Below are 26,066 nucleotides of genomic sequence, written 5' to 3' on the forward strand. Positions count from 1 at the left end.
ATAAAAGACTGGACAATTTGTTGGAAGTGCAAAGTGGCAATTTATGGGATTCACACACAAAGGACAGTGGCTGAGCCAGAGCTACCTGGGGCGAGAGTGCGGAGGTGGAGGGCACAGTGCTGAAGATGAGAGTAAAAGCAGGAAAAACAACAAGAAATGGAGTGATTGTGAGGGGGGAACAGAGTATGAGAGGAGTGGGAGGGAGGGAGGTGAGGTTTTCTGGATGAAGAGTGGGACGTGAGTGGAGAGAGAGTAGGTAATGATATATTGATTTGCCTGAGCCTGGAGCAAATCAGTCAGAGTGCGTGGGAGGCGGAGATTCACAGCTTGCAGATGTCTTAAAAACACCTGGTGGGATAAGTTTAGTTTATTATGTGTTCACAGTGAAGAGGTATAATTTATACACATCTTCAAGGCTTAAGCTTATTTAAAAAATAAACAACACTATTCATAATTCAGGCTTGCATTGCAGTGCTCACATCTACAGAGCGATATGAGGGAGGGGGTTTAAATTGTTTTTGTGTAACGAAAACGATATTTCAGCTGTCAACGAGAGTACCGAGCTGGACCGGAGTTATATCAAAGCTTCTGGCTATAAAAGCAAGCATTACAAGAGGAGACAGTCACTGGGGATCACATTAAGTGAGATCACTAAGGGGGGAAAAGGAGGTGTGGAGTGGAATTAATGGGATTTTGTCTGTTTTCTCTTCATAATGCATCGAGGTGTGCGTGTGTGTCCTTGCACATGTGCCCCTGTGGGCATGGAGGTGAAAAATGTTCATATTGATTATTAAATACATTTCTGGTTGCATGATAGGGTCATCATTGATTGGAAGAGTCACTAAAGAAAAGCTCTGTATAAATATGGACCATTTACCATAAAGATGATGCATTTTTGCTGAAAACTGTCAAAGGAAAACTAGGCTATTGGCACTTTTCCATGGCTTGGCACGGCACGGCTCGACTCAAAACAGTTTTATATGGTTTTCCATTACTATAAAACCTCCTCAGCGTGGGCGGGGTCATCATAGCACGGCTGCATGAAACTGACGTGATGTTTTATTTACGACTCACACAATTCAGTGTAACTGAATCATTAGACTCAGTTCATTAAAAAGGTTTGTTCACAGATTAGTTCAGTACTTCCTGCGTGACACAGTCACTCAACTGAGGTTGTGATGCGGCTCATCGCAGACGGAGATTAACACACGTATTCAGGATTTTTAAGTCTTTTTAACAGATCTACAGTTCAGTTTGATTCTTGTGTCGGACGTCGCACTCATGATTCTTCCAGAATCCAGTACTGACACTCCGACAGTCTGACAACGTCACACATAGAGTCAGCTCAGCTCGCTTGGAACCTCGTCCGAGCAGGTACTAAAAAAAAGTACCAGGGACCAGGTACTAGGCTTTGGGAAAGCAAAAAAAAAACCCCGAAACATGCCGAGTCAAGCCGTGCATATGTCAGGGCTGCTGCACCTTCCCCCCCAGGACTAGGCCTGGCTGATTGCTCACCTGCGACCAATCAACTCCACCTCCTTCACTGTATTCAAGGCAGACTGTTTCTAGTCGCTTCTGCTAGTAATCAATTAGACGATCTTAAACGTCCAATCCGTCATCGTATTCTTGTCTTCAAGCTTAACAGGCTAAGAATTTCCTGGAATTCCACATTTCACATTGTCACAGGGCAAGCAGCTTTTTTTTTTCTTTTTTAATGTGAAATCTGGGATGATTTATTAGTTTAGGATATTGAATTAGCTCTCGCTGAGCCTTCCTTTAATCCAGAACTCTACGTGACTGCTGAGGCAGCGCCAGCAGACTTCCTGTTGTGCTAATACGGCAATAAAGTTTCAGCCCATGCTGTTGCAGCATGTCGACAGAAGGCTGAAGAAGCGGCAGGAGAAAGTGAACAGTCGCACAAGCAGTGGATAGGAAGACTCCATATTGTTGTCGCTTTGTTAGCACTCAAATTAATTAGGCCACCCTCACTAAGCCTTCCTCCTCCTCTACGGTACCATGGTAATCACCTTTCCCTGAGGAAAATCTCAACGCCTACGACACTTCTTCTATGACTTACTCACCCAAATCCTTTTGTTTCTACATCTGTAGAATCTCCTCCACCACCAAACTGTCTCTGCTTCGATGCCTCCTCTCATCGTTTGTGATGTTTCTTTGCAAAAAAAGAAGCTCTTGAAATCTTGTTCTCACGTTCATTTGTGTTTCACAGGTGAGTTATTGCCGTTCAAAGTCACTCCCTCCCTCTTTTACTGCTAACCTCCCTTTTTCTCCCACCTCTACTCCATCTTTGCTCCGTGCCAAGACGTTTATGACATGAGAGCAAAACACAGTGACAGTTGGGAATTGAAGATCTGGAGTTGTGATGAATGAAGGATTTGAGAACAGTGATGTGGCTGACGTTAGGGAATAACACTCCTCCCGTACCTGCTCCATCTGTGTGACGAGCAGGAAAAGCCATTCATTTGTGTAAGAGTACTAAGGCAGTCGGCGTCTTGAGACGGACAGAAAATTCATTTATTCTAATAACACTCAAGTGTCTCACTCATAAAAACTTAATTCTTTTAGTACATGTTGTACCACAGTTTTTAAACATGAAGCTTTTACTTTAGATCTTCACTTTAACCAAGAACAAAAACTCTCTTTCCAAACTGCTGAGGATGATAAATAATGACCTTTTGTAGTCTGCCCTATTAGTATATAAAGTATGATAGCTTTGTTGAGTAATGAATCAAACACTGGCAGCGTGGTAAATGGTTAAAGGTAGCGACAGAAACATTTGAAAGTTTCATCCCAAAATGAGTTACATGTGATTATTTTTTTTTGGGAATTTCAACATCATAGTTACCCAGACATATCATTAAATGTATATAATAATACAAAAATAAACATCACATCGTTGTAATGAATGTAAATATATAAATATCTTTATATCAACATTAAAAGTTTTTTAAAATCTTGTTTGAGGTTAATCAGACGATCATCCGCATAAAGAAAAAAGTACATTCAATGCTTTTAATTAATAGAAAATAGTAGGTGGTTAATTCTGGTCCTTGTGGGACATCATTATCAGTCTTCTTATGTCTTAATTGTTATAGTTTTCTTTAAAAAAAGAATAAAATTAAATATTATGTTCAAAAGTAGAGATGGGAATCGGTATAAGTCCAAAACACCTATATAACGCAAGCTTCACTATGTAGACTGTTAAAATGTAAATACAAATCAGTCATGTTTGGGCTGTTTCTCTCTTCTTTTTTCGGAGAACAATATTTTGGTTCACAGTTGGAGAATTCTGTCTTTGAAATGACTCAGCACAAACGTGTTGTCAACAGCTTCATAGGTCAAAAATGGTCAAAAATGACTGCATCCAAACAAAAAACACCAAAAAAAGTGGCATCGTCCCATCCCTATTCAAGAGTATCTAAGGTTTTGTATTGAGCTGCAGACACAATAACAAATGATTTAAGACCTCAAGGCAGAATAGATCAGTCAACATCTTCCTGCTCTCCTATGATACAAGTGTTGATTTCTGTCTTGAATCTCTTTTCTTAGTCAGTTAATTAACAATTCTGCCTTTCTGCTGAATTTGTTTTCGCTCAAACACAATTAGGCACAGTTCTCAGTTTTGTATCCCTCGCTCTCCCTCTCCGGCTTTCCTGAATCTTTCTTTCGCTTATTTTTCTCCACAGTCTAAAAGTCTCCATCTTGTGACATCTCCACGGCGCTTTGGGGTGACTGACCTTCATCGTTATGTCCGTGAAATAGCTTTTTTTTTTCCACAGAGTGAGTTTTCCAGAATGTGAATGACGCTGCTGCCGGGAGTCATTTTCTGTGACCTGTCACTCATCACCTTTGACTATGATATGGCAGTCAAGTCACTTGCTCACACTTAAGACGCAAAAGAAACAGAAAATATGTGCAATATGTACAGTATATAGCAGCATTGTAGTATGTATTGGCAGTCTATTCCACAGAGATGTAAATAAATGATGAGAGCACTTAAGATTCTGCCAGTATTTCACCGCTCTGCAGCTTTCAGCCTTCTGCTCGTCTCTAAAGAAAATAGACTTCACAAAAACAAAGAAGTTGTTTTTCTGTCTTTTTTTTAAACATATTTCTATTCTCTGAACTCTGCTCATCCCTCTCTTCAGCTCCTCCCCCTTTTATTCCCCCTCAGCACACTTCTCCCTGCTGAGTCACTGTCAAACGCTGCTCTTATTACCTTTTACTTTCACTCGTGTATGCATATTACTTCGCATTAACATGAATTCAAGACAAACTACAAGACACCACTTTTCCCTGATGTGGAATGTGGGGAAGTACAGCGTGGAACATTATCTTTGAGAAGATGAAAATGTGTTTCAGATTTTGCTCTCAAGATAGAGAGGTCAGCCTGCATACAGGAAGCATATTTCAGGCTACCTGACCTTTGGTGAGGTAGCTTCAGATGTTCAGGTCTGTGTTCAATGACCTCATATTTCAAGAATAATTTTTTCACGTATGGATTGACCACCAAAACAGAGTCCAGAGCTTAACCCCATTGAGACTCTTTGGGACGTGCTAAAGGACACACAAGGTCTGAGCAAAACAAATCAACGCAACTTTGGCTTGAAATCAATGCTGTGACATTGCATAAGCTTAACAAAGCAATACAGCAGTGAATGTGTGTCATAATCAAAGCTAAAGGCACCGTTTAATGGTGACAGGCATCAAGACAAGATATCTGTCTGTCTGTCTGTGAGTGAGTGAGTGAGTGTTTATGTAAGTCAGTGTTAAGTACAGTATGTGTCGTGCACTTGGTAACAGTGGCTCTGCATCATTCTAAAATATGTGTGTGTGTCTGTTGAACCAGACGCTGTCACCATGAAATGATGTTAGAGACTCACAGCTCACAGCACAATAATACTGCAAGAGGCGAGGCTGTGTGTGTGTGTGTGTGTGTGTCTTATATTTGTCGCTCTGAGAGACATTTTCACTTCTTTTATGGGATTTTTGGTGTTAAGATCTGGTTTTAGGGCTAGGCTTAGACACTTAGTTGTGACGGTTAAGGTTAGGGTAAGAGGGTAGGGAATGCATTAGGTCTATGAGTGTCCTCACTGTGAATGTAGTGCAAATGTGTGTGTGTGTCTTCCTTGTATGGGTATCTTTGTGAGGACCTAAAAACCAAACCAATTAGGACATTTTGGCTGGTCCTCATGTTCTGTCACAGGGTTGGGACCTGGTTTTTGGGTTAGAATTGGGTTAAGGTTAAGGTAAGACACTTAGTTGTGATGGTTAAGGTTAGGGTAAGCGACTAAGGAATGCATTATGTCAATGAGTGTGCTCACTATTAATGCTGTGAGTCACTAGATTAAGTTGCTAGATTAACTAGTCATGGTTAAGGTATGGTATAATGCTTTGTTTAGGGCTCTAAATGAATGGAAGTCAATGCAGTGTCTTAAGAAGAATAGCTGCGCAAACCTGTGTATTTGTGTGTGCGCGTGAGTGTGACCCGCGCTTACAGAGGTTGCTCTTTATTTCTTGACAGCTGATAAATAACTCGATGTGATGTAGCGGAGAGATAAAAAGTTCAAGCACATGAACACAGAAAAACAGAGAATTTGAGAAGTAGAAAATTACAGCATCCCCTCACAAAGGTCAGCCCTGAGTGTAGATGTGTTCTGTAAACAAAAATCTCTCTCAGCTTGTTGTTGAAATTGGTGCCTCTAATCCCTGTTCTGCCTCCGGGACTGTCTCGCTTCCTTGGCATTGGTGCTGCAGCAAATGTGCCAATGAAGCCGTTTTTTAAAAACTGTAAATTAGCAAGTGAATGGTGTGACTGGAGTGTAGAGGTGCACAGGGGAAATTTCTCTCACAAGTATCTGCCAGGCTTCTTGATACTTAAAATGAAATATCTCCATATGTATCTCCCCTTCCCTCCCTCGACAGGTCATTTGATTACGGCACAAAACTGTTGTTCCACACCATCTCCGCTTTTCCACCGCTCTCCCACACAGTCATTTGCATTTTTCACTCTTGGCTCTCCTCCATGTCTTTCAATTCTTCCTGTCACACCTGTTATTCACTTGTTTTCCCCCTCCTCCCCTACCCCTAATTCCTTTTCCCCTCCTTTGTGGCAACACAGAAGCTCATCTAAATGCACTGCCACTCATGAGCTGCTTTGGGCATTTTTACTGATATGAAGTGCATGCAGTCATCCCCTTCTTTTTTAAAAACCATCTCATAACAAATCAAGGTGACACAGGACTGCCTAAATGCCATAAGATGAAGGTATATCAAGGTACTTCCCCCCAGTACCTTGATATGTCAATTACTTTTATGCAGCTTTGCAGGTTATCTCGTCCTGTCCTGCTCAAATAATATGCATAGGCTTTCCTGTGCTTGCTCACTTGCCTGCAGACAAGCAGAGAGGGGGAGAGGAGAGGAGGAGGAGGAAGAGGGTAGCAAATGAGGTGTGGGTAAAAATTATGGGGGGCTAGAAAAGAGAGAGCTGTAGCCCAGCCCTGGCTATGGAGAGAAAGAGGGTGGGGATAACACAGAGACAGAGAAAAGGAGAGAGAGATTATGCAGTGTAAAATCCAGAGGCGCTTCAGTGGTAGTACAGCGTACATATCAGCAGGCTCCCTCACCACTGAGGAGCAGCCGCTTTTTGTGCTCCCCTCCCGGCTGCAGTGGGGGAGTGCATTTACCGTCGCGCCCAAGGGGAGAACCCAAGAAGTATCCTCCAATCAGCCGTTAGTGATTTCTCTCATCTCGTGAGGGTCCTGATGGTGATTTATCACTGACCCGAGACAGGCGCTGCATTCTCTACTCAGCACTGTAGCCACCTGGAATACTCACCATGGTTTTTATTTCTTCTCTTAAACACAAATACCCTCCTGTGGATCTTTCACACAGACTGACCGGAGGACAAAAGGAGGATTTAAATGGACTTACTGACTGCCTTTCTTGAATATCCCCCATTTTCTCTCTCCCTCTGCAGATTAAAGATGGACTAACTTTTACATGTGGATTTTTGCCATACGAGGGCATCTTTTTTTGTTTACTCGGTGCTTTATAGCTTTATAGTAGACGTTTTATTCTGAAAGTACTTTACTTCGCATGTATCATTTTAGACAGTTTACTGCAATAATCATGTAGGACTGATACATAGACAGAGACACACCTTCCTGCTGAGCATGTCTCTCTGGGGATTGCCCAGTGTCTGCTTTTGACTATCAGATTGTCTTTAGTGTTTCTCCGTGAGGTGGCATGAGTTGTAACAGGCTGTGTTTGTGCATGATTTATTGGTCTGAAGCCAGAGCTCAGGATTACACTGGTTCTTTTGTGCAGAATACAGGTGTAGTCGAGCCTTGAATAAGGATCAGCAGCTCTAACACCTTGTCGCTGGCACCACACAGGGCCATGGACCACTCAGACAAGCCTCTCCAGCTGCGACTAACAGTTATCTGTCAGGGGATTAAGATAAAAGTTTGAGCAGCACGATGAGAGGTCAAGGACGGAGGCTGGAGGACCGCGGAGAAATTTATTTCAGGTTATCCTTGAGGAATGAAGACTGAGGCTAAACATAGAGTAAAAAGAATACAGGGCTGGTTTTATATATGAAAGCATAGTAGGAGAAATGAAACATCACAGATAAATTGTCTGTGAATACACACGTTTTATTAGCAACATAAAACCTGTCAACATAAGTCAAATTATCGGTTGAATAAAAAGCAAACCGTGATAAATAGCCTCAATATCGGCAGTAACTGAGCGAGCACAAAATCAAATTGATCCATGAATTGGTTTTGATATTGATTTCTGTCGATGGCCAGGACAGAGTCTTGTCTGATCCCTACTAAAGAGGTCACTAATTTAATCATAATCCATCATTCGGCCTCATTTCAGAGTGCTGAGTATGAGAGTTCTGCTTTGAGAATCAATCTAATGCCTGTCATTATGTCGACACACTGAATGAACACAACACACTCCTGCTGCAGTCTACAATAGCAATGTGTGCATTATAGATTTCTGGGCGTGTTCTGTTTACACATCTTTAATTATTTGGGGAAATAATGATTTGGTTCTGCTGACATTTAGAGGAAACTTGGCCGGTTGTGTGTGTGTGTAGTAAGACGTGTGATGATACACATATGGTTGCCTGTCTTGATGCGTGTGGAGTTGTGCACACTTTTTACCAGTATGTCCGCTGCACTCTGCTTATCTTAGTTGCACAGGTGGGGCTTAAGGATTTCGGTTGACGGTGTAATGGTCGTCACTTTGCACAACTTGGTGAGTTACATTCGGGGAAATTAGGTTTTAACAATGCATCGATCCTGAAGTGGAGGACCAGAGGTGGTAGGGAGAAGTTATCACAGCACACACACACACACACAGTCATCTTTCAGCAATCCTAGAGAGTCTAGTATGTGGGACGTTCAGTGTGGGAGTGAGGAAAGCAGGAGAAATTCTTTGATAGCTGCATTGTTTGCAGAGCACTTGTTCAAAGAGCATTGCTGAATGTTTGCTGATGGGAGGTCTAGTGCTGGGAGTAAAAAAGACAACAACTCAGAAACAGTGTGAGGGAGTTCAGCTGGAGTTCTGCTGGGGGAAAAACCTCCTCTATCCTGCACTGTGCAAAATTAGCAAACAAAACAAAACTGTCTATTGCAAGTGTCACCTGTGATTTCTGCAGTGATTTGTCTCATCGAGCCAGAAGGACTCTTACAACACGTCAGATCTCTAGGTCCAGTCTGCAGTTATGAGATAATCCTGAAGTAAACTTGGACAAGTCCCGGTTTTAAACAAATAAATGGAGACAGAGAAGGACAAGTGCAGCTCTGAGACAACCTTCACTTTTAAATCGACTCTGGGTTACAACACTTGATTTGTGAAAAAGAAGAAGAAGAAGAGGAGGAGGAGGAGGAGAAGAGTGACGCAGCCAATTAAACTGTGTCGCCATCGCTGGCAGGGATGAGCCGTGTGTGACTCTGAGGAGAAGTGTGATACACCACAATCCTGCGAATGAGGGTGGGGCTCTCCCACTGCTACAGACAAAGACCGGTCCTGGTGTAAGACGTGGAGTAAGACGGCCCTGGTGTGACAAGTGGTCAGTGGCTTTTGGACTCGCAAGGTCCAGCACTGTGTCAAAAGTCACAATGGGGTGCAACATGTGTGTGGTTCAAAAGCCTGAGGAGCAATACAGGGTCATGTTCCAGGTGAGCAATCAGTCTCCTCCCGTTCCCCGCTCTCTCTCGCTGTCTGTCTGTCTGTCTGTCTGTCTCAGTTGTTTTTATTTCTCTCTGAGTTGTCAAATATAAGCTTCTTTTGTGTCTTCAACTAAAAGTTATGTTCTTTTATTTTGGAACCTTATGTCCCTAATGCTGCTGGATGAGTAAAAATGTAAACAAAGAGTTCTGTCTGCAGCAGAAACTCATCATGTCACACTCATCCATCCATCTTCATCCTGCACATGCCAATCTCAGCTGACATAGGCAATAGGCGTACACCTTGGACAGGTCACCACATAGAGACAAACAACCATTCACTCTCACAATCAATTTAGAGTGTCCAATTAACCTAATCCCAATATTGCATGTTTTTGGACAGTGGGAGGAAACCGGAGAACCCGGAGAAAACCCATATACACGCGGGGGAGAACATGCAAACTCCATGCAGAAAGGCCATTGTTCCATGTCACACTCACTTAACCCTAAATCATTCTCAAATTAAATTCCCAATGACCAGTCAGGCCCAGTTATTTTTACTGATAGAGGTACAGTTAAAAGTGAAAATAAGCCGTCTGTTTATATTATTACAGTAGCTGATTAAAACTCATCTCACCTCTGCAAAAAAACAATCTACCTTTTGTACCAGATTTGTTTTCATCTTTGAGCAGAACTCACACAAAAGAATGACCCATCACTGCTTCAACAAGGGTATGAATTACTTCATAGTCATTCAGTGAAGATAATAGTGACAATTATGATAATAATGCTTCACAGTGATTAGGATCACATCAGAGAAACAGAGCCCAGCTTCATGTTGGCTTAGATGAAGTAGAGTGGTGCAGAGCCACAGAGGCAGCAGGATGGATGGGCTGTTAAAGCTTGGCTAAAGTGTTATGGAAGAGAGGGGTTGCCACGGTTACCGCCTCAGTACCACCTGCCAACTGGGACCACAGACTGTATGTGAGTAAGCTCATCTGGCTGCGTGGTGCCAGAGGAAGCCAGTGCTCGGTGACTCCGTGATAGATGTGGAGACCGGAAAATAAGGGGCCCCGTGCTTAGTAAGCATGAACGCCGGCTCAGCACTCGTGGGTGCAACACTTTGAGTATCTGTGGCACCGGGAGCCACAGCTGGGGCTCTGTTGCATGTTGGAGTCAGTTAACTGGGCCACGTGTGGTGCCAGAGGCAACAGCAAGAGACAGAGGAAACATGCGAGAGACTAAAGGCACAGTAACGAGCCTTAGAGGGAGACAGTTTAAATGTCAGGCTGATTTTCTGCCGTTTGCCCTCAGTTATCAAAAGGTAATTGATTTGAGCGCTTCACGGAGCAGGAGTAAATAGAAAGGTTTGAAAGACTTCTCAAACTTCTGAGGGGGAGAATAATGACTGAGTGTCTGTGTGAAGTCTGAGATGTGATCATAAAAGCTGGAGCAGGCTCTATAATTCCATCAGCAGTGAACGTATCTAAGAGGGTCAGCAGCACTGACTGCATTTAGAGTAAAAATCTAAAAGATCTGCTCTTGTGACAGTGTGAGGTCAACTGTCTTTTTCTTAATGCCTGAATCCCTTTCAGCTCAGTCAGACGCAGCATCCCAACATGGCTTCCAGACAGGTGTGGTCATGAGAAGAGTATGCATGGTGACTAATATGTGGTAGAGAGGTCTAGTAAGCCTGAAACAACAACAAGGCTGGAGGAGACACAGAGGGCACTGGACCAGAGCCAGAGCCCTTGGCTGTGAGATGTTAAACTAGTGCACTGTAATGAGTGCAGATCCAATAAAACCCTATTGATATTGTGTTAACTTCTAGAGCACAAAAGAAGAAAGAAAGACAAAAAATGTATGAAGAAAAGATTCCAAAATTCCGATAGCAGTCGAGAGGCAACATGCTGCTCTGACCGTTAAATTTTATCTCAGTTATTACATGTAATCATTACAAGCCCAGCGATTTTACTGCGCAGATGGCTGATTAATGCCACGGTCATGCCAAGCGAAAGACGGAGGTGTCCGGTCATTAAGAGGAATCATCATGAACCTCACATTTATCTCGCCCACATTTCATGGCTGCGTATCTTCCACTTGGAGGTTTTAAGGCTACGAGGTGTTTTCCTTAACTAACATGTTTAATTAGACCCTCAGATTAGTCTATACAGAACGACTGTGCCTTTAGACAATGAGTACAGCATTAACAGCTCGCGGCAACATCAGCCTTGAAAAACCAGAATGTTTAATTTAACTATATCAAAACACTTGCTTCTCTTGCCAAAGGAATAAAACTCATGTATTATACATGGGGACCTCTGCCTCACATACATATGTTTCATGTTGGGGCTTGGTACACACACACACACACACACACACACAGACCTCTCTACAGACTCAAGTTAAAAAGCAATTTTTTTTTCTTTGTGTGATGATTGACAGACTCGGCCGTGCAGCTAATTTTGAGCAAGGTTTAATTTTTTACATACATTTCACAGAATTCCTGACCCTCACACTCACTCTTGCAGTAAGCTCCTGCCCCCCCCCCTCCCTCCCTCCTAGCCCTTCAGCCACTCCCTTCTTTTTCCCTTTTCTACCACGGTCACTGTAAAGCGGGAGGCAGTTTCCGTGGCAACCATGCAGCATCGTTAAACAAACCTAATGTGCCTTCGTGCCCAAATACACGCGGAAACATATGGGAATCAATGCACACTAACAAGCCGATGATGATAGTCACTGGGTAGACAGAGATGAGAGCACACAGTGAGGGAAGGCGGTCACAATAAAAGGAACACCTGATTGTATATGGTGTGTGCTGGAACAAAAGAGTGTTCCAGTTATGTATTTTGTCCTCTCTCTAGTGTTTACAGGTGAAGCTGCAACAATGAACCAGTAAATTAATATTTTGACAATTGATTCATTGGTCTGATCAGCACTTTTCACCATTTTCAGACATTTCTGGACCAAGAAACTAAATTAATCAAGAAAATGAAAATACAACTGTTGATTGCAGGCAATACTGACCCTGCGATGATGTGTATATATACATATATTTTTTATATACCGTACACATATATACAGATATATACACATATGATCATCACAGTATATATATATATATATACATATACACACACATGTATACACATATATGTATATGATCATCGCAGTATATGTTACATACATATAGTTTTCCTTCCATTATTCCACGAATTGCCATGTTTAGCTCCCTTTATATACAATAGAATCTACTATGTAAGCATTCAGTGCATATAAATAAATAGAGCAATAAAATAAGAAATACATACAAAGAAATTAAATACGTTGTTTTACAAGTTTGCTAAAGCACACACTATTTTCAACAGTATTATATATTATTTGTCGTTTTATTGTCCTTCATTGTCTATTTATATATATTTCCAATAGGCAAGTGAGTAAAAGTGCAAAAGAAGCAACTCATGAATTTGTTCATCATGAATGAATATGTGGCTATTTAAGCGGCATAAAGTTTAATTATTATTATTTACCAGCATCTGTCTGTGAATGATAACGGGTGGAGTTAAATTTCCTCATCACAAATCATACAACAGTGTAGTACTGTCTGTCGGCTTCCTGATCTTTGCCACCTGCAGACTTGTGACTGACTGACATGTAGACAACACATCAGGGGGTGTGAGGATGAAGAGGATGTCTCACTCCTCAATCATTCATTCATAGCACAGAGGAGTGAAATGGAAAAGAAAAATAGAAGGTGGATGCCATTTATTCTAAGGTCATTTCCTTCAGTATTGAGCATTTTCTTTTAGTTTTTTTTAAAACGTTATTCTATCATCATTACCAACACAACAATTCTGGTCAATGATAAATGCATTGTACGTGAATGCATATTCATATACTCCGTATTCCCACTGCGACTTATTAGCTTCATCAGCATCATTTCAGAGATTCTCTGAGCTGCCTTTGAATCAATAGCTTCTTCTCACAGTGTTATCAGTTTATAATAGACACCCCCCCGTGTGTATATTTAAATGAGATCTGCAATATCAGACAACAGGGGTTTTATAGTGTGAGCGGGTCAACGCCGTCTCCAAATTAATTGATTTGCTGAGGATGTTGCTGCTCCAGGCTTCAAAGCACCGACGATGAGAAAAATCAATTACTGAACAAGTGGAATTCAATGTGTTTGGGGGGAGAAGGTGTGAGCCATGCATGAGATTCTTTTGCATGACCAATGTTAAAAAAAAAGCAAAAAAAGGGGGGCAAAACATGAATTACCACAATTAAGATTAAGACTGTGACAGTGTTTTTTTCCCTCACATGGAGTGTGTGTGGGATCATTTGTAGCCATGTCTCATCCTGTTGTACTGCACATTCATTTGCTCCTTAAAGAGCTTTCAGATAAAACCTAATTATGCGTCGACTAGTTAATTCCACACGAGTTTCTGTCCTGCGTGTGTGTGTTTACATACAAGAGCTCAAACCTATTTGCATTCCTTGAAAGCTTGTTTTCCTCATTGCTTCTGCATCATTACCCTCTCTTCACCTCCCCCCGTCTCCTCCGTGCACTCGTTGTCTTTCTTTCTTTCTACACTTTGAACTTTGTGCGTCTCTTTCATGTCTTCACTCACATCTTGGCCCTGTCCCCGCCCTCAGCTTCACAGTCACCACGGCCCACCACCTGCTGTGAATTTATTTTCCTCCAAATTTCAGCTCTATTTTTAATCCTGAGAACAACATTACAAAGTTAAACGTATACAGAGGCTATAATATATAATATATAATATAGAGCAGGGGTGTCAAACTCATTTTTGTTCAGGGGCCACATAGAGCACAATTTGATCTCAAGGGGGCCGGACCAGTAAAAATAGTAAAATAATAGCATAGTAACCTATGAACAACAAGAACCCCTTTGTTTTTTCTCCTTTGTTTTATATTTACTGAAGGATAATTTTACAAAACATGAAATTTCTTGAGAAATAAGTGCAATTTCAACAATATCATGCCTAAATTTACTATTTACACAGCACACTGGATCTATAAAGGCACAAACATTTAGTCACGGGTATCTGGAGCATTTGACATTACATTTAGATTAGTGTGAAATTTTAACAAATTCATCCTGTGGGCCGATTGGACCCTCTGGCGGGCCGGTTCTGGCCCTTGGGCCATATGTTTGACACCCCTGATATAGAGTGTCTTTTTTTAGCACAACTGATAGGCAATCTGATGAAAATATATATTTAATTCGGATTAATCGGATTGAATTTGTGAAATTTGGCTAGTTTTTATGAAAACAAAAATAAAATCTGTCTATTTTGTGACTTCTGCACAAATATCACTACTAATCTCTAATAATCACATAAAATGAATCATGTCTTTGACTCAACAACACATAAGAAGACAAAAGATGCATTTTGCAAAGCCTGAAGATGTGACCTATAAACACACACTCCCAGGATGACCATATTAGGAGTTGCGTATTATTTACCTAAGGATAAAACAGACATAAGTAGAATAAGGGTGGGGTTTGGTACTCCATCACTTGCATATTGTGCAGCTCATTAACAGCAGCTGTATGCCGTGACCCAGTAACCCAGAGATGATAGAGAGCAGCACACGTCCAAGGGTAATGGATTCCCGAAAAAGCCGTCTAACACACATCAACCATTACCCCGCGTGGAGTCTTCTTCAAAGCAATCTCAGCACCTCTCATTGATAATGAATGAGAAGTCGGCCTCTCTTCTCTATCAGTATTCATACCTGTCACTCATGACCTCATGGAGCACTTTTCTATTAGCCCCTCTCTAATCCTGCAGAGATTAGCCATGTGGTCATGAGAACAGTGCACTGAAGCACAAACGCTCTTTGGTGAGTTGGTGATGTTACCCAGTGTATTCCTCTAATCTCCCCATACATGCTACACGGCATTAATTCCTTCATCATCAACAGAAAGGAAGCACCTTATTTGTCTCCAAGAGAAGAGGCTCATTAAGAAAGACAGCGAGATTTATGAAGGAACATTAGCGTGAGGGGGCACAAACACACACACAGACTTGGAGAAGATGGAGAGCTGGAAATAGATAGAACCAGAGGAGTGTGAGTTATCATCTGCGGGGAAGGGACACAGCAGACAGAACTGCTGAGGCAGCGCGGCCAAAGAAAGCCAGAGTCTGGAGAGACCGGGGATGAGAGGAAGCAAGAGTGAACATATAGGCAGCGGCGGATAAAAGGACAGGAGGGAAATTAATGTTTGCATTGAAACACAATGGCAAAGGAGGAAAGATGCACCAGAGGAGCGGTCGTGGTGTTGTTGGAGCGGGATGAGAGAGAACCATATACATTATTAATAATAAAAAAAAGAAGAAGTAGAGAGAAACGGTTAGGTATGTAGCAAAAACGTTTTTGTGCTCGGCTGCACAAGGGAACATTGATTTGACATGCAATTACTGGAAGGACATGAGAGGAGAGAGGGAGGCCGGGTGGTAAAGATGTGGAGACAGTCAAGGTCAGTGACTGTGCACATAAATGAGACTCTACAAAGGCCGTCTGGCACAGTAACTGTTACTAACATCGTGTTACTCTCTGACTCGCATCAAATTCATTCTAGAAAACTGATTCTACTCACACAAGGTTTCTATAATGAATAAGAGCCCTCAACAACAACAAAAAGCCATATGAGTACGGTTATTTTTAAAGGAAATGTAAAGGATTATCTACATAATCCAGACTAACTTCTTGTTAAACAAAAGATGAATAAATCATTTTAATTTGGCTTTTAAATGAGTTGGACTTTGTATGCTGCTAAATTGTAATTTATTGTGATATAACAACACTAACTAGTTACACCATGCTCAGGCAGGGTTATTGTCATACTACAATAAATAAACATGTGGCATTAAAGAAAGCGGCATAAAAGGTTTTACAGTCTAACTCACCCGTAGTGACGTGAACTGTGCAAAAACACACGTTTAAAATGTTTAAACAAGGGAAAAAAATAAAAATAAATTGTATTGAATTCCATTTTATACCAAGCCTTAGCCTACAGCTATGCAGTAACCCATGTGAAGGTCCAGTGTGTAAAGTTTAAGGCGATTTATTGGCACAAAGTTACAACAAAAAAACAACATATTAAGCCCAAGTTGCCCCAATTGGGGGACCCAGAGAGGTGCTGGGTAAAAATATTGTGGAATACTGCACTAAACAGAATATAGTTATTGTTGCACATCAAATTAAACAGCTGGGCTACGACTCCATATTTTAAATGTCACAAACAAAGCTAAAATAACAACTAAATGCATGACTACATATCAAACGTTTCTGGATCTAACTCTACAACACTTTATCCTGAACACACAACACAGTGCGAACGAAAGCAGAGACTCCACAGATTCTGAGGATATAAGTCAAAGCTACTCAACAGCAAAAGCACCACTGAGATATCGCCTTACGACTGCTGTTAAATCTGCTCTTACCTTTGATGTTTCTCCGTCAGAAGTTGATCAGGCCAGACACACTTCCTGTTTTACACTCAAATCATTCCCGGTGTCTCAAAACGGACATTAGGACCCTGGGGGAAGCATTATTATCTCCATATGCAGCAGCAGCCTGTCTTGGTCACATGCCGGCGTTCTGCTGATTCTGATTGGCTGACAGTGCTGTTGATGTCATTTTGGCTCAGTCCTGCCATCTTGTGTTCGTTTTTGGAATGGGAAATATAAAGAAGTCTATTTGAACATTAAAACAAAGTCATAAACTGTTTTTATTGAACACTAATTGTGATTTAAAAAAAGAAAGAAAAAGAAATATGTAGTTTTATGCATGAGAGAATACAAATGGCATAGATGAGACCTCGCCTGTACTTTCTGCACTAAAACCTCTCTAATTTAGTTTTGCTTCACTTGATCAAAAGCAGCCTTTGCAGAGATGATGTTCACATATTGTACTATGATTTAATAGAAGTTGCATCATTCCATACTCAGTTGTTTTCATTTACTCTTCACCAGTAACACATGTAGTGATATTAACAAATCTCACAAGTGTCCCCGTTTACTATGACACACAAACTATTAAAATAAACCTTGCGGTTGCAAATTTCTCTATCAATTCATCACATTTCCACCTAATAATTCTGGTCTACATTCACACATTCAAATTCAAGCAGAACATGTCTCAACTAGAATTGTTTCACGTCTTCCAATCTGATAATACGAGGCCCCAGAACAAATTACATTAGTACTTTTGAAACACATTTTCCTTTTTTGTAATATAATTAGGTTTTTTTTTTAATCCAAACGTATTTGTGGAGAAAAAAAAAACTCATTTCTAATTCACACAAAAGAAAGATAACAATGTTTTGCTGGAAAGTGCTCACCAAGAGACGAGTATGCAAATGTTATGTACAAAACACAAGTCAATTTAATGACTCTTCTCAAATGTGTGCCTTTTTCCTCTTTCCTCTTTTCTTTCTCTTAATGAAAAGAAGCAACGTGTTCTATTCAAGGCTGTAATAACTTTCTGAAACAACCGTTTTCCTGCTTTCTTTGTTTTCTCTCCACAGAAGGGTCACATAAACGACATGCTGCGCTCTTTTGATGCCGATGGTCGATTAAAGGTCTTTGGTTTAACAGTTTTCTGTTCGTCTTCGTGTTCTGTGCTGTTGAAATGTTTCTCCCCACGTTGCTGTTCGCTAATATAACCTCTTTATTTTAGGTTTGTAGCTGTAGTTTGCCGTCCTGTTTCCTGTCTTTAACTAACTCTGATAAAAACCTGTCTATTCCTCCTGTCTTGTTTGTCTTTTCACTCAGCGTAACACATATTATTTTTCAAACCCCCGTCTGTGTCTTGGGTATTTATTTGTAGTAACTCAATGTCTAGAATGAAGGTAAACTAACTACATCATAGTCTGTGCCACAAGATGTGGTCATTTGTTTTCATGGAATCGATTTTCTTCCATCTCTTTGACCTTGATGAATTTTGTTTTCCAGGTGAACGGGAAGGAGCTGTCCCGGCTCTCTGGGGATCCCACTCTGGACTTACGGGACCCAGTACTGTCCAACATACTGAGGCGGGGGGCCCGCAGACGGGCGGGTCAAGCAGGAGCTGCTGCTGGAGGAGGATTAGGGCTAGTGACCATGGGCATGGCTGACTGTGTGGACAGCTGCACCCAAACAGACATCAGCTTCCAGCATATGTTGACTCTTAACAAGAGCGGCCAGCATCCCTGTGGAGCTCCACCCCCACCTGACCCTCCTCCGTCCCCTCCCCTGCCACCATTACTGGAGCCATATCTATTCAATGAACTGTGAGTTGGAGTCGTGTCCCACATGCCCAACTGCAGTCTAGTATAAAGTACCTAAAAGGGTTACGTACAAGTATCTCACCAGAAAATGACTTCGGTAGAAGATGAAGTTACTTTTTTATAATATTACTTAAGTAAAAGGTTTTTTTTAAAAGTGTATGTATATGTATACATATATATATGTACTTATGTACTTAAGTTTTAGAAGTAAAAATATCAAAAAAGTAAGTAAGGATTGAGTCATAATGGCTCAGTGGTAGGGCGAGTTGTCTTTTCAACTGGGAGGTTGTGGGTTCAATTCCTGGCTCTGCTAGTCTATTATGCGTCCTTGAGCAAGACACTTAACCCCACATTGAAGTAAAGACTAGAAAAGCTCTATATAAATACAGACCATAATACCAACTCTTCTTCTTCTTCTTCTGATTTTATTTGGTAGTAATGAGTAACAAAGATAGTTAGAGGAAATGTAGTGGAGTAAAAGTAAAAGTTGCTAGAAATATAAATTACAAGTACAGACACGTGAATTTTGATCTTAAGTACAGGAACAAAGTATTTGTACTTTCTTACATTACAACTCATCTGCTGCTTTGGTTCTAGTTTTATTTCACACATTTGAAGTCATATCCCGAATATTCTCTTCCTCAGCTTTATAGAGCCTGTTTACTACGACCCCACCGACTACTTCGATATCACTCAGCATGAAGTGGACAGGCAGGACGAGCTGGAGTATGAGGTAAGAGCCCATTAACAAGTCGACATCTCGCACAGAACGCAGCCCCACTGTTCTGCGTCTGACAGAATCTAACTTTTCCTTCACGGCAGGAGGTGAACCTGTGCAAGTCTCGTCAGCAGGATAAACTCGGCCTGACAGTGTGCTACAGAACCGATGACGAGGAGGACCTGGGGATATATGTGGGAGAGGTAAACACAGTGGTGTGAAATCAAGTGTTCAAACAGTTCTCTCGCAGTCACTCACCTCACCCTGTAAAACAAAATCTTTCTCTTTCTTCCAGGTGAACCCCAACAGTATCGCTGCCATAGACGGTCGCATCCGCAAGGGAGACAGAATACTGCAGGTGTGCATCTCTGAAACCTCAATACGACTCTTCATAATTCAACAATTACAATAAGATAGATAGATAGATAGATAGACAGACAGACAGACAGACAGACAGACAGACAGACAGACAGACAGATAGATAGGAAGGATGTAGGTAGATAGGAGGTAGGTAGAAGGTAGCAGGTAGGCAGTAGGTAGATAGGAGGCAGGCAGGCAGGATGCAGGTAGGTAGCAGGTAGAGGCAGGGTGTAGGCAGGTAGATAGGAGGTAGAGGCAGGCAGGCAGGCAGGCAGGGTAGAGGTAGGTAGGGGCAGGCAGGTAGGATGTAGGTAGGCAGGTAGGATGTGGGGTAGAAGGTGGTGGTAGGGTGGGAGGTGGCAGGCAGGCAGGCAGGCAGGCAGGCCAGGAGGGGTAGGAGGTAGGTAGGAGGTTAGGTAGGTAGGTAGGTGGGTATGTAGTGGTAGGTAGGAGGTAGGTAGGTAGGATGTAGGTAGATAGGAGGTAGGTAGGATGTAGGTAGGTAGGAGGTAGGTAGGTAGGATGTAGGTAGATAGGAGGTAGGGTTATCATTGTTATCCATGAATTCTCAAATGTACCGATTTACAAAAATAGATATATAATACAGGTTCATCACATGAGGTTGCTAATAGTGCAGCATTCATTCTCAATCCTTTCATAATAGACTGAAGGTCATCGCCCTCACTTTAAGCTTTAAGAGATTTCCATTTTCAAATTCTAAAGAAATCACGTTTCCTGAAATGAGTTGAATTAATTGAATCCAGCCTTCGTGCAAAGGGTCTCACATTATCTGACATTAACTCAGCTTCATTATTCTCTTCCTCTGTCAGATAAATGGAATGGACGTCCAGGACAGAGAGGAAGCAGTAGCTATTCTCACCCGAGAGGACAGCACTAATGTCTCCTTACTCCTCGCACGACCCGAGATAGAGGTGAGGAAATTATGGAATTATACACAGTCTTCAGGGAAAACTGCAACACTCAGTCTTTATATTAACCTAAAGAACATTCTTCTCCTTTTAATTCAATGTTTAAACTGAAACAAGTGGATTTATTTCATATGCTGCATGTATAGTGACTATACTCTATAATAATATTTGGTAACACAAGGTCAGTTTAAAGCAGAAGAAAGAAAATAAAAGCAGAACACGTGAGCGTGCACGGTTCTCTGCTCCGATCTAACATGGTTACGAGGTGACCCGCGTAAGGAGGCATGAAAACATGATGGTAAACACAGATTACATGAAGAGAGAGAGGCAGAGACAAATAGTGCTTATACTCCTGGTGCTAATGTGGCCCTGCTTTGTTTCCCTCAAGGTCATTCTTGCTGCAGATGAGGGCATTGTGCACACCAGATGCTCCTCAATACACTTTGTGCACAGTGTTTGTGAATTAAAAGTGATTTTTTTATTATTATTATTATTATTATTATTATTCACCATCAGACAGACAGACAGAAAGATCTGTATGCTGGCTGCATTTGTACAGATGGAGTTTGAGGGCAGATTTAAGAGGCACTCATTAAAATGGACAAAAACACACACACACACACACACACACTTCTTCTCTGTTTAAATATGTCCTTGCTTTTGGAGAGATGAGCACTACCTGTGAAAGGCTGATGAGATTTATTTTGCCGAGGCACATTCCCACATTAAGATGCGTGAGAGCGTGAGAGAAAGAGAACCATCAGAGGAAAACGCGCACGCAGAGATTAAAGCTAGAGCTGTTGTCTTTGGGGAGAAAGAGAGAGAGCCGAGTGAAAGTGGTTGTCGAAGAATAAGAATGAAGACGATGATGATAATCAATACTTCATCTCGCAATCTGCACACAATTCACATGCAAATCAAACCAATTAGCTGAGATGAACTCCACTGTGAGGAGTGGGTTGTTTACTAATTTGAGCACAAGTATTTGCATTATATTTGATCCCTGGTTGGATCCCAAACAGAACAGAAAAGTAAACAAATAACAAACAATAAAAAAACTATTCATGTGTGAATGTTGGATCAGTCAGGATCAGCATTTCATCCTCTATTAAAAAAAAACAATGAAACTAATCCCTTTACCATCAAGTAAAACATATATATACGTGTGTTCCTTTGTTAGATTTTTATTTTATTTAGGTGATTCAGTTGAAACTAAAAGCTGTTGCAGGCGTTAACGTGGCGTGAGACTGTCACGCTGCTCTGACTCCATCTAGTGACGGATATGAAAACTACCGTTTACCGTCGTTGTACAAATGTGCAAAAGAGAATGAAAGAACTCGACTGGTTTTAAGGATTGGGGTTAGTGGGTTATCACAAATATTCCACACAGCTTTTTCTTTTTCTTAGCTCACTGTTTTCATTCATTCATCTTCTAACCGCTTTATTCTCCACATGAGGGTAAATCCTAGCTGACATTTGGGACAGGTACTCCATCACAGAACCACGTAGAGACAAACAACCGTCTGCGGTCAATTTAGAATGTCAAATTTTGCCTAATCCCCAAATCTGCATGTTTTTGTGGGAGGAAACCGGAGAACCCAGAGAAAAGCCACTACACGTAACCGTGTGGCCTGTTTATTGTTTTCCTGCCCTCAAAAGGTCAGTGTTGTTCTGATCAAATTAACAAATAAATCACACAATTAGACTCATCTCTTCTACCCAAAAACAAGAGGCACGTTTGTTGCCATCAAGTATAAAGTTTTCCTTTTTCTTATGTTTTCTTCAACAATGAACTTTCTTTGACAGAATGACAACCAGCTGGATCCAGATGAGTTGGACCTGGATCCACTGGACAACGAGGTCCATCTGTCCAACAGCCACACAGCGAGGAACGGCACCTCTATCCTCGGCGCTGGACCAGATGCCGTTGCGGGTAGAGGTGGACCAGGTGGTCACGGTTTCTCGCTAAGCAGGGATTCGCCCGATTTGCTGCAGACCGTGCTGAGCAACAGCCAGGAGCTGGACAGTGGGGTGGGACGCACAGACGAAAGCACGCGCTACGAAGAGTCGTCGGAACATGACCTCCTGGGAGACGACCACACGAGTGCCTCCAACACAAACGCCACCAACACACCTGGCAGCATGCGTAAGTTTTTGTCGAGCAGAGGGGACAGTCCGCCCTTGCTGCAGTCCCAGGACCTCCAGTTCAGCACTGACTCCCTCTTAGGGTTGGACTGCGTCAGTGGAGGTGGGTTGGAACAGGTGGAGCGACTGGAGAGGAGCTACATGGCAGATCCCATGAGGGTGATGATGCCTGGGCTGACTGAGGAGGAGTGTGAGAGGTACAAAGAGCTGCTGGAGATCAAGTGTTACTATGAGAAGAACAGTAGCGCCCTGCAGATACAAGATGGGGGCTGTGTCCCACTGGATGTGAATAGGAATGAGAGCCTGACGCAGCACGAGATGGCTCTACTGGAAGAGGAACTGCGCCACTTGGAGTTCAAGTGTCGTAACATCCTGAGGGCACAGAAGATGCAGCAGCTGAGGGAGCGATGTCTGAAGGCTTGGCCTCTAGAGGAAAAGAATGGAGCAAGCGCAGGTACGTTGGTCAGTGAGGACACCTGTCACCACGCTCTGTCAGATATCAACGAGCTTCCAGAGAGAGAGCGCTCAGATAAAGACAGTACGAGTGCCTACAACACTGGAGGGGAAAGTTGCAGGAGCACACCTCTGGTCCAAGAACAGTACCCATCACATTCTACCCAGAGCCTGGATGGAGGAGAGTCTCTTTGCTCAGCAGGTATGCAGTGTCCAACATCCACCAGGCAGAAAGAGAGGGGAACCAGGCCCGAAAGAGGGGATGGGGTGCAAGTGAACTTGAACCAACTTTACTCACACACTCACAGAAGAGCAGCTGATGCAAAGACATCCAGTCCTGGAGCTAAAGTTAGGTCACTGTCCCGGGATGGAGGAGCAAGGAGGGGCTCAGATGGTGGGATGAGGCGTAACCCAAAAGCCAGCGTGACAGCAGAGAGGTCTGGCGGACGCAGTGCAGAAAACAGCCCCTACCTGTCCCGTCGTCAAACTGAAACAAATCCACCTCCGCGCTACCTGAGCTGCATGCAACTGAGGTCTCTGTCCACCACCGAGCAGCTCGGTGGACTCAGAGGGACTCTCAGAGAGGGCGGCATGGAGACTGAGGGAGATGCCAGCCCGATGAGCTTGGGGAGCACATGTAAAGGTGTTGCTCAGGCTCCAGGTGCCGAACCATTACCCTTGTCCCCTTCTCTGATGCCTACCTCCCCTCGTATGGAGTGGAAGGTGAAGATCCGCAGCGATGGCTCGCGCTACGTGGCCAAGCGGCCGGTGAGGGATCGTCTCCTGAAGGCGCGCGCCATGAAGATCAGAGAAGAGCGCAGCGGTATGACGACGGACGACGATGCCGTCAGTGAAATGAAGATGGGCCGCTACTGGAGCAAGGAGGAGCGCAAGCAGCAGCTACAGAAGGCCCGAGAGCAGCGGCGGCGCCGAGAGTTCATGATGCAGAGTCGCCTTGACTGTCTTAGGGAGCGCGAGAGGGAGCAGGGTGGCAGTGGTGGACAGCAGGGGGCGACACAGCAGCAGGAAGCAAACACTATCCTGGAGCTTTGCCACCGCAGGAGCATGAAGAAGCGCAGTCGCAGAATCCTGGACAACTGGATCACGATACAGGAGCTGTTGGCTCATGGGGCCAGGTCTGCTGACGGGAAGAAAGTCTATAACCCCCTGTTATCTGTCACCACAGTCTGAGATTGAATAACAGCCAAGGTGGGAAGCAGAGAGCCAGGGAGAGATAAGAAATGTTTAGATAAGAAATGTTTAGATAGAGCCAAAAGGCTGAACACAGCCTCCTTCAGTACATCTGAGCACAAACATTTGTCTGCAGCAGTGCAGCGACACAGCGAAAATAGCAAACCTTAAATCGTTGGACTGGAGAGAGAAGAAGCACATGACTGAGACTGTCAGGGTTCGTGTGTCCAGTAACAATCACATCTTCCAAAAATGAAGAAACAAATCACACACGCATATTTACAATAGCACTGCGGTGAAGCCGCCCTTCATTGCATAATCCCAAAAGGCACAGTGTGTAAAACAGTTAATGGTACAGTTGCATGTTGCAGCTGAATCACCTCACCCTTCAGACGTGTTGGTGAACCTCTGCAGAGCAGACTCATTTACATTAACTGTCACAATGAAAAGCAACAATTCATACAATCAGGCGACTGTGTAGTTATTTATATTTTACTTTGCTGCCAAATGAAAATAATTTCACCTACATTTTACACACTGGGCCTTTTAAAAATGTGTCTGACTGTGTGGATGTAAAGCAGTCAGGAAAATGCTTTCCAGTCATTTCATGATGTTTTACTTTCCACGTGTTACACATTTCATCCAAATTAAATGAATTAAAAGAAAACAGGCCTGTTTGGGGACCGGTCCAGGGTGTGATCCCGCCTTCCATTCTGTGTCAGCTGGTTTTGGCACCAACGCCCCCCCACACACGTCGACCCTAAAGTGGAGGATAAAGTGATAGAAGATGAGTGAGTGAGTGAGGCCTGCTGGGTTGAAGAGTGGACAGAGATGAGATGAGGTGGAACTGAACATACTTACATTTTTCAGAGTGAGAATGCTGCAGCGAGAATTGTCATTCATGACGCGTCTCTAGACGAGGAAGAGATGCGGTGATGGTGATGGATGGCACCACCTGCTGTTCAGCCATTAGACACGTGTTGTAAAACCTTTTGTGAAAAAAAGAAAATGACAGAGGAGACAAAAGTCTGACGCGTGTTCAGGAACCATGCAGCTGTGAAAAAAGAAAACACTTCTGTGCCATGAAATTGTATAGTTAGTGTCCATTCAGGATCTGTTTTTCAAAGCAACATCATGTGTCAGTTAATGTAGTAGAGACATTTTTCCTTATTCCTGTCGTCTGCATGTACAAATGCAACATTTGCTGTCGCAGCACAAAGGCTTTTTGACAATGACGAGCTGAGCCGTGCCTTTGTTTCAGGCTGATTTACAGCACAACTTTCCAAGTCTTAAGGACTGAAATACTGTAGCTAAGAGAGTTGAAGCACAGATTCTGACAGGCCATATCGAGAAATAAAAAAAATAAAAAAAAGCACAATGTCAATTCTGCTTTACATAGTCAGGTCAAAATGTACTGCTGTTACACTTCTGTCATCAGTCGCAGTGTGAGCTCTATCCATGAACTATCCATGTCCTGTCTGATGTATTTCCAAATCAGATTGAGAAATGTGTTTTGACTTTTTAATCCGATGCTGATTTTTTTCCATTTGGCTTAGATGCATGTTTTGATATTGACACCTTGTAATTTGAGACTACGCGCCTTTAACATAATAATGTAATTGTGAATGTCTTTCTATGAATGTGTTCACTGCATAAAGAAAAAGAAACACATGGTGTATTTGTTTGTTGAATATTGTGACGTCCAGTGTCTGCCATTTTGCAGTGAAAGCTTTTCTAAATAAACGCTGTGATCATGAAAAACTGTT

At 42.5% G+C, this 26,066-nt stretch overlaps 1 protein-coding gene across 2 annotated transcripts; it reads left to right on the plus strand.

Moving 5' to 3' along the window:
- Positions 1-6,588: 6,588 nt before the first annotated feature.
- Positions 6,589-26,061, plus strand: LOC122777045 (PDZ domain-containing protein 4-like). 2 transcript variants are annotated; one of them, XM_044037990.1, is made up of 8 exons: positions 6,589-9,215; positions 17,764-17,817; positions 18,191-18,507; positions 19,150-19,237; positions 19,327-19,425; positions 19,518-19,580; positions 20,413-20,514; positions 22,318-26,061. In XM_044037990.1, the coding sequence occupies exons 1-8, from the start codon at positions 9,156-9,158 to the stop codon at positions 24,298-24,300; spliced, it is 2,766 nt and encodes a 921-aa protein (XP_043893925.1). In that variant the 5' UTR covers positions 6,589-9,155; the 3' UTR covers positions 24,301-26,061. The 2 variants fall into 2 exon arrangements, with proteins under 2 accessions (XP_043893925.1, XP_043893926.1); XM_044037991.1 differs by lacking the exon at positions 17,764-17,817 and having other exon boundaries at positions 6,590-9,215.
- The last annotated feature ends 5 nt before the right edge of the window (positions 26,062-26,066 follow it).

The sequence above is a fragment of the Solea senegalensis genome, linkage group LG11 (genome assembly GCF_019176455.1).
Source record: "Solea senegalensis isolate Sse05_10M linkage group LG11, IFAPA_SoseM_1, whole genome shotgun sequence".
In the NCBI taxonomy this organism is placed as follows: domain Eukaryota; kingdom Metazoa; phylum Chordata; class Actinopteri; order Pleuronectiformes; family Soleidae; genus Solea; species Solea senegalensis.

Bases quoted from the DNA above. Each gene is read 5' to 3' on its own strand.
- LOC122777045 (XM_044037990.1), top strand. From the start codon at position 9,156: ATGGGGTGCAACATGTGTGTGGTTCAAAAGCCTGAGGAGCAATACAGG. The intron at 9,216-17,763 runs GTGAGCAATCAG...TTCTCTCCACAG, and splicing joins AATACAGGGTCATGTTCCAG to AAGGGTCACATAAACGACAT. The intron at 19,426-19,517 runs GTAAACACAGTG...TCTTTCTTCCAG, and splicing joins TGGGGATATATGTGGGAGAG to GTGAACCCCAACAGTATCGC.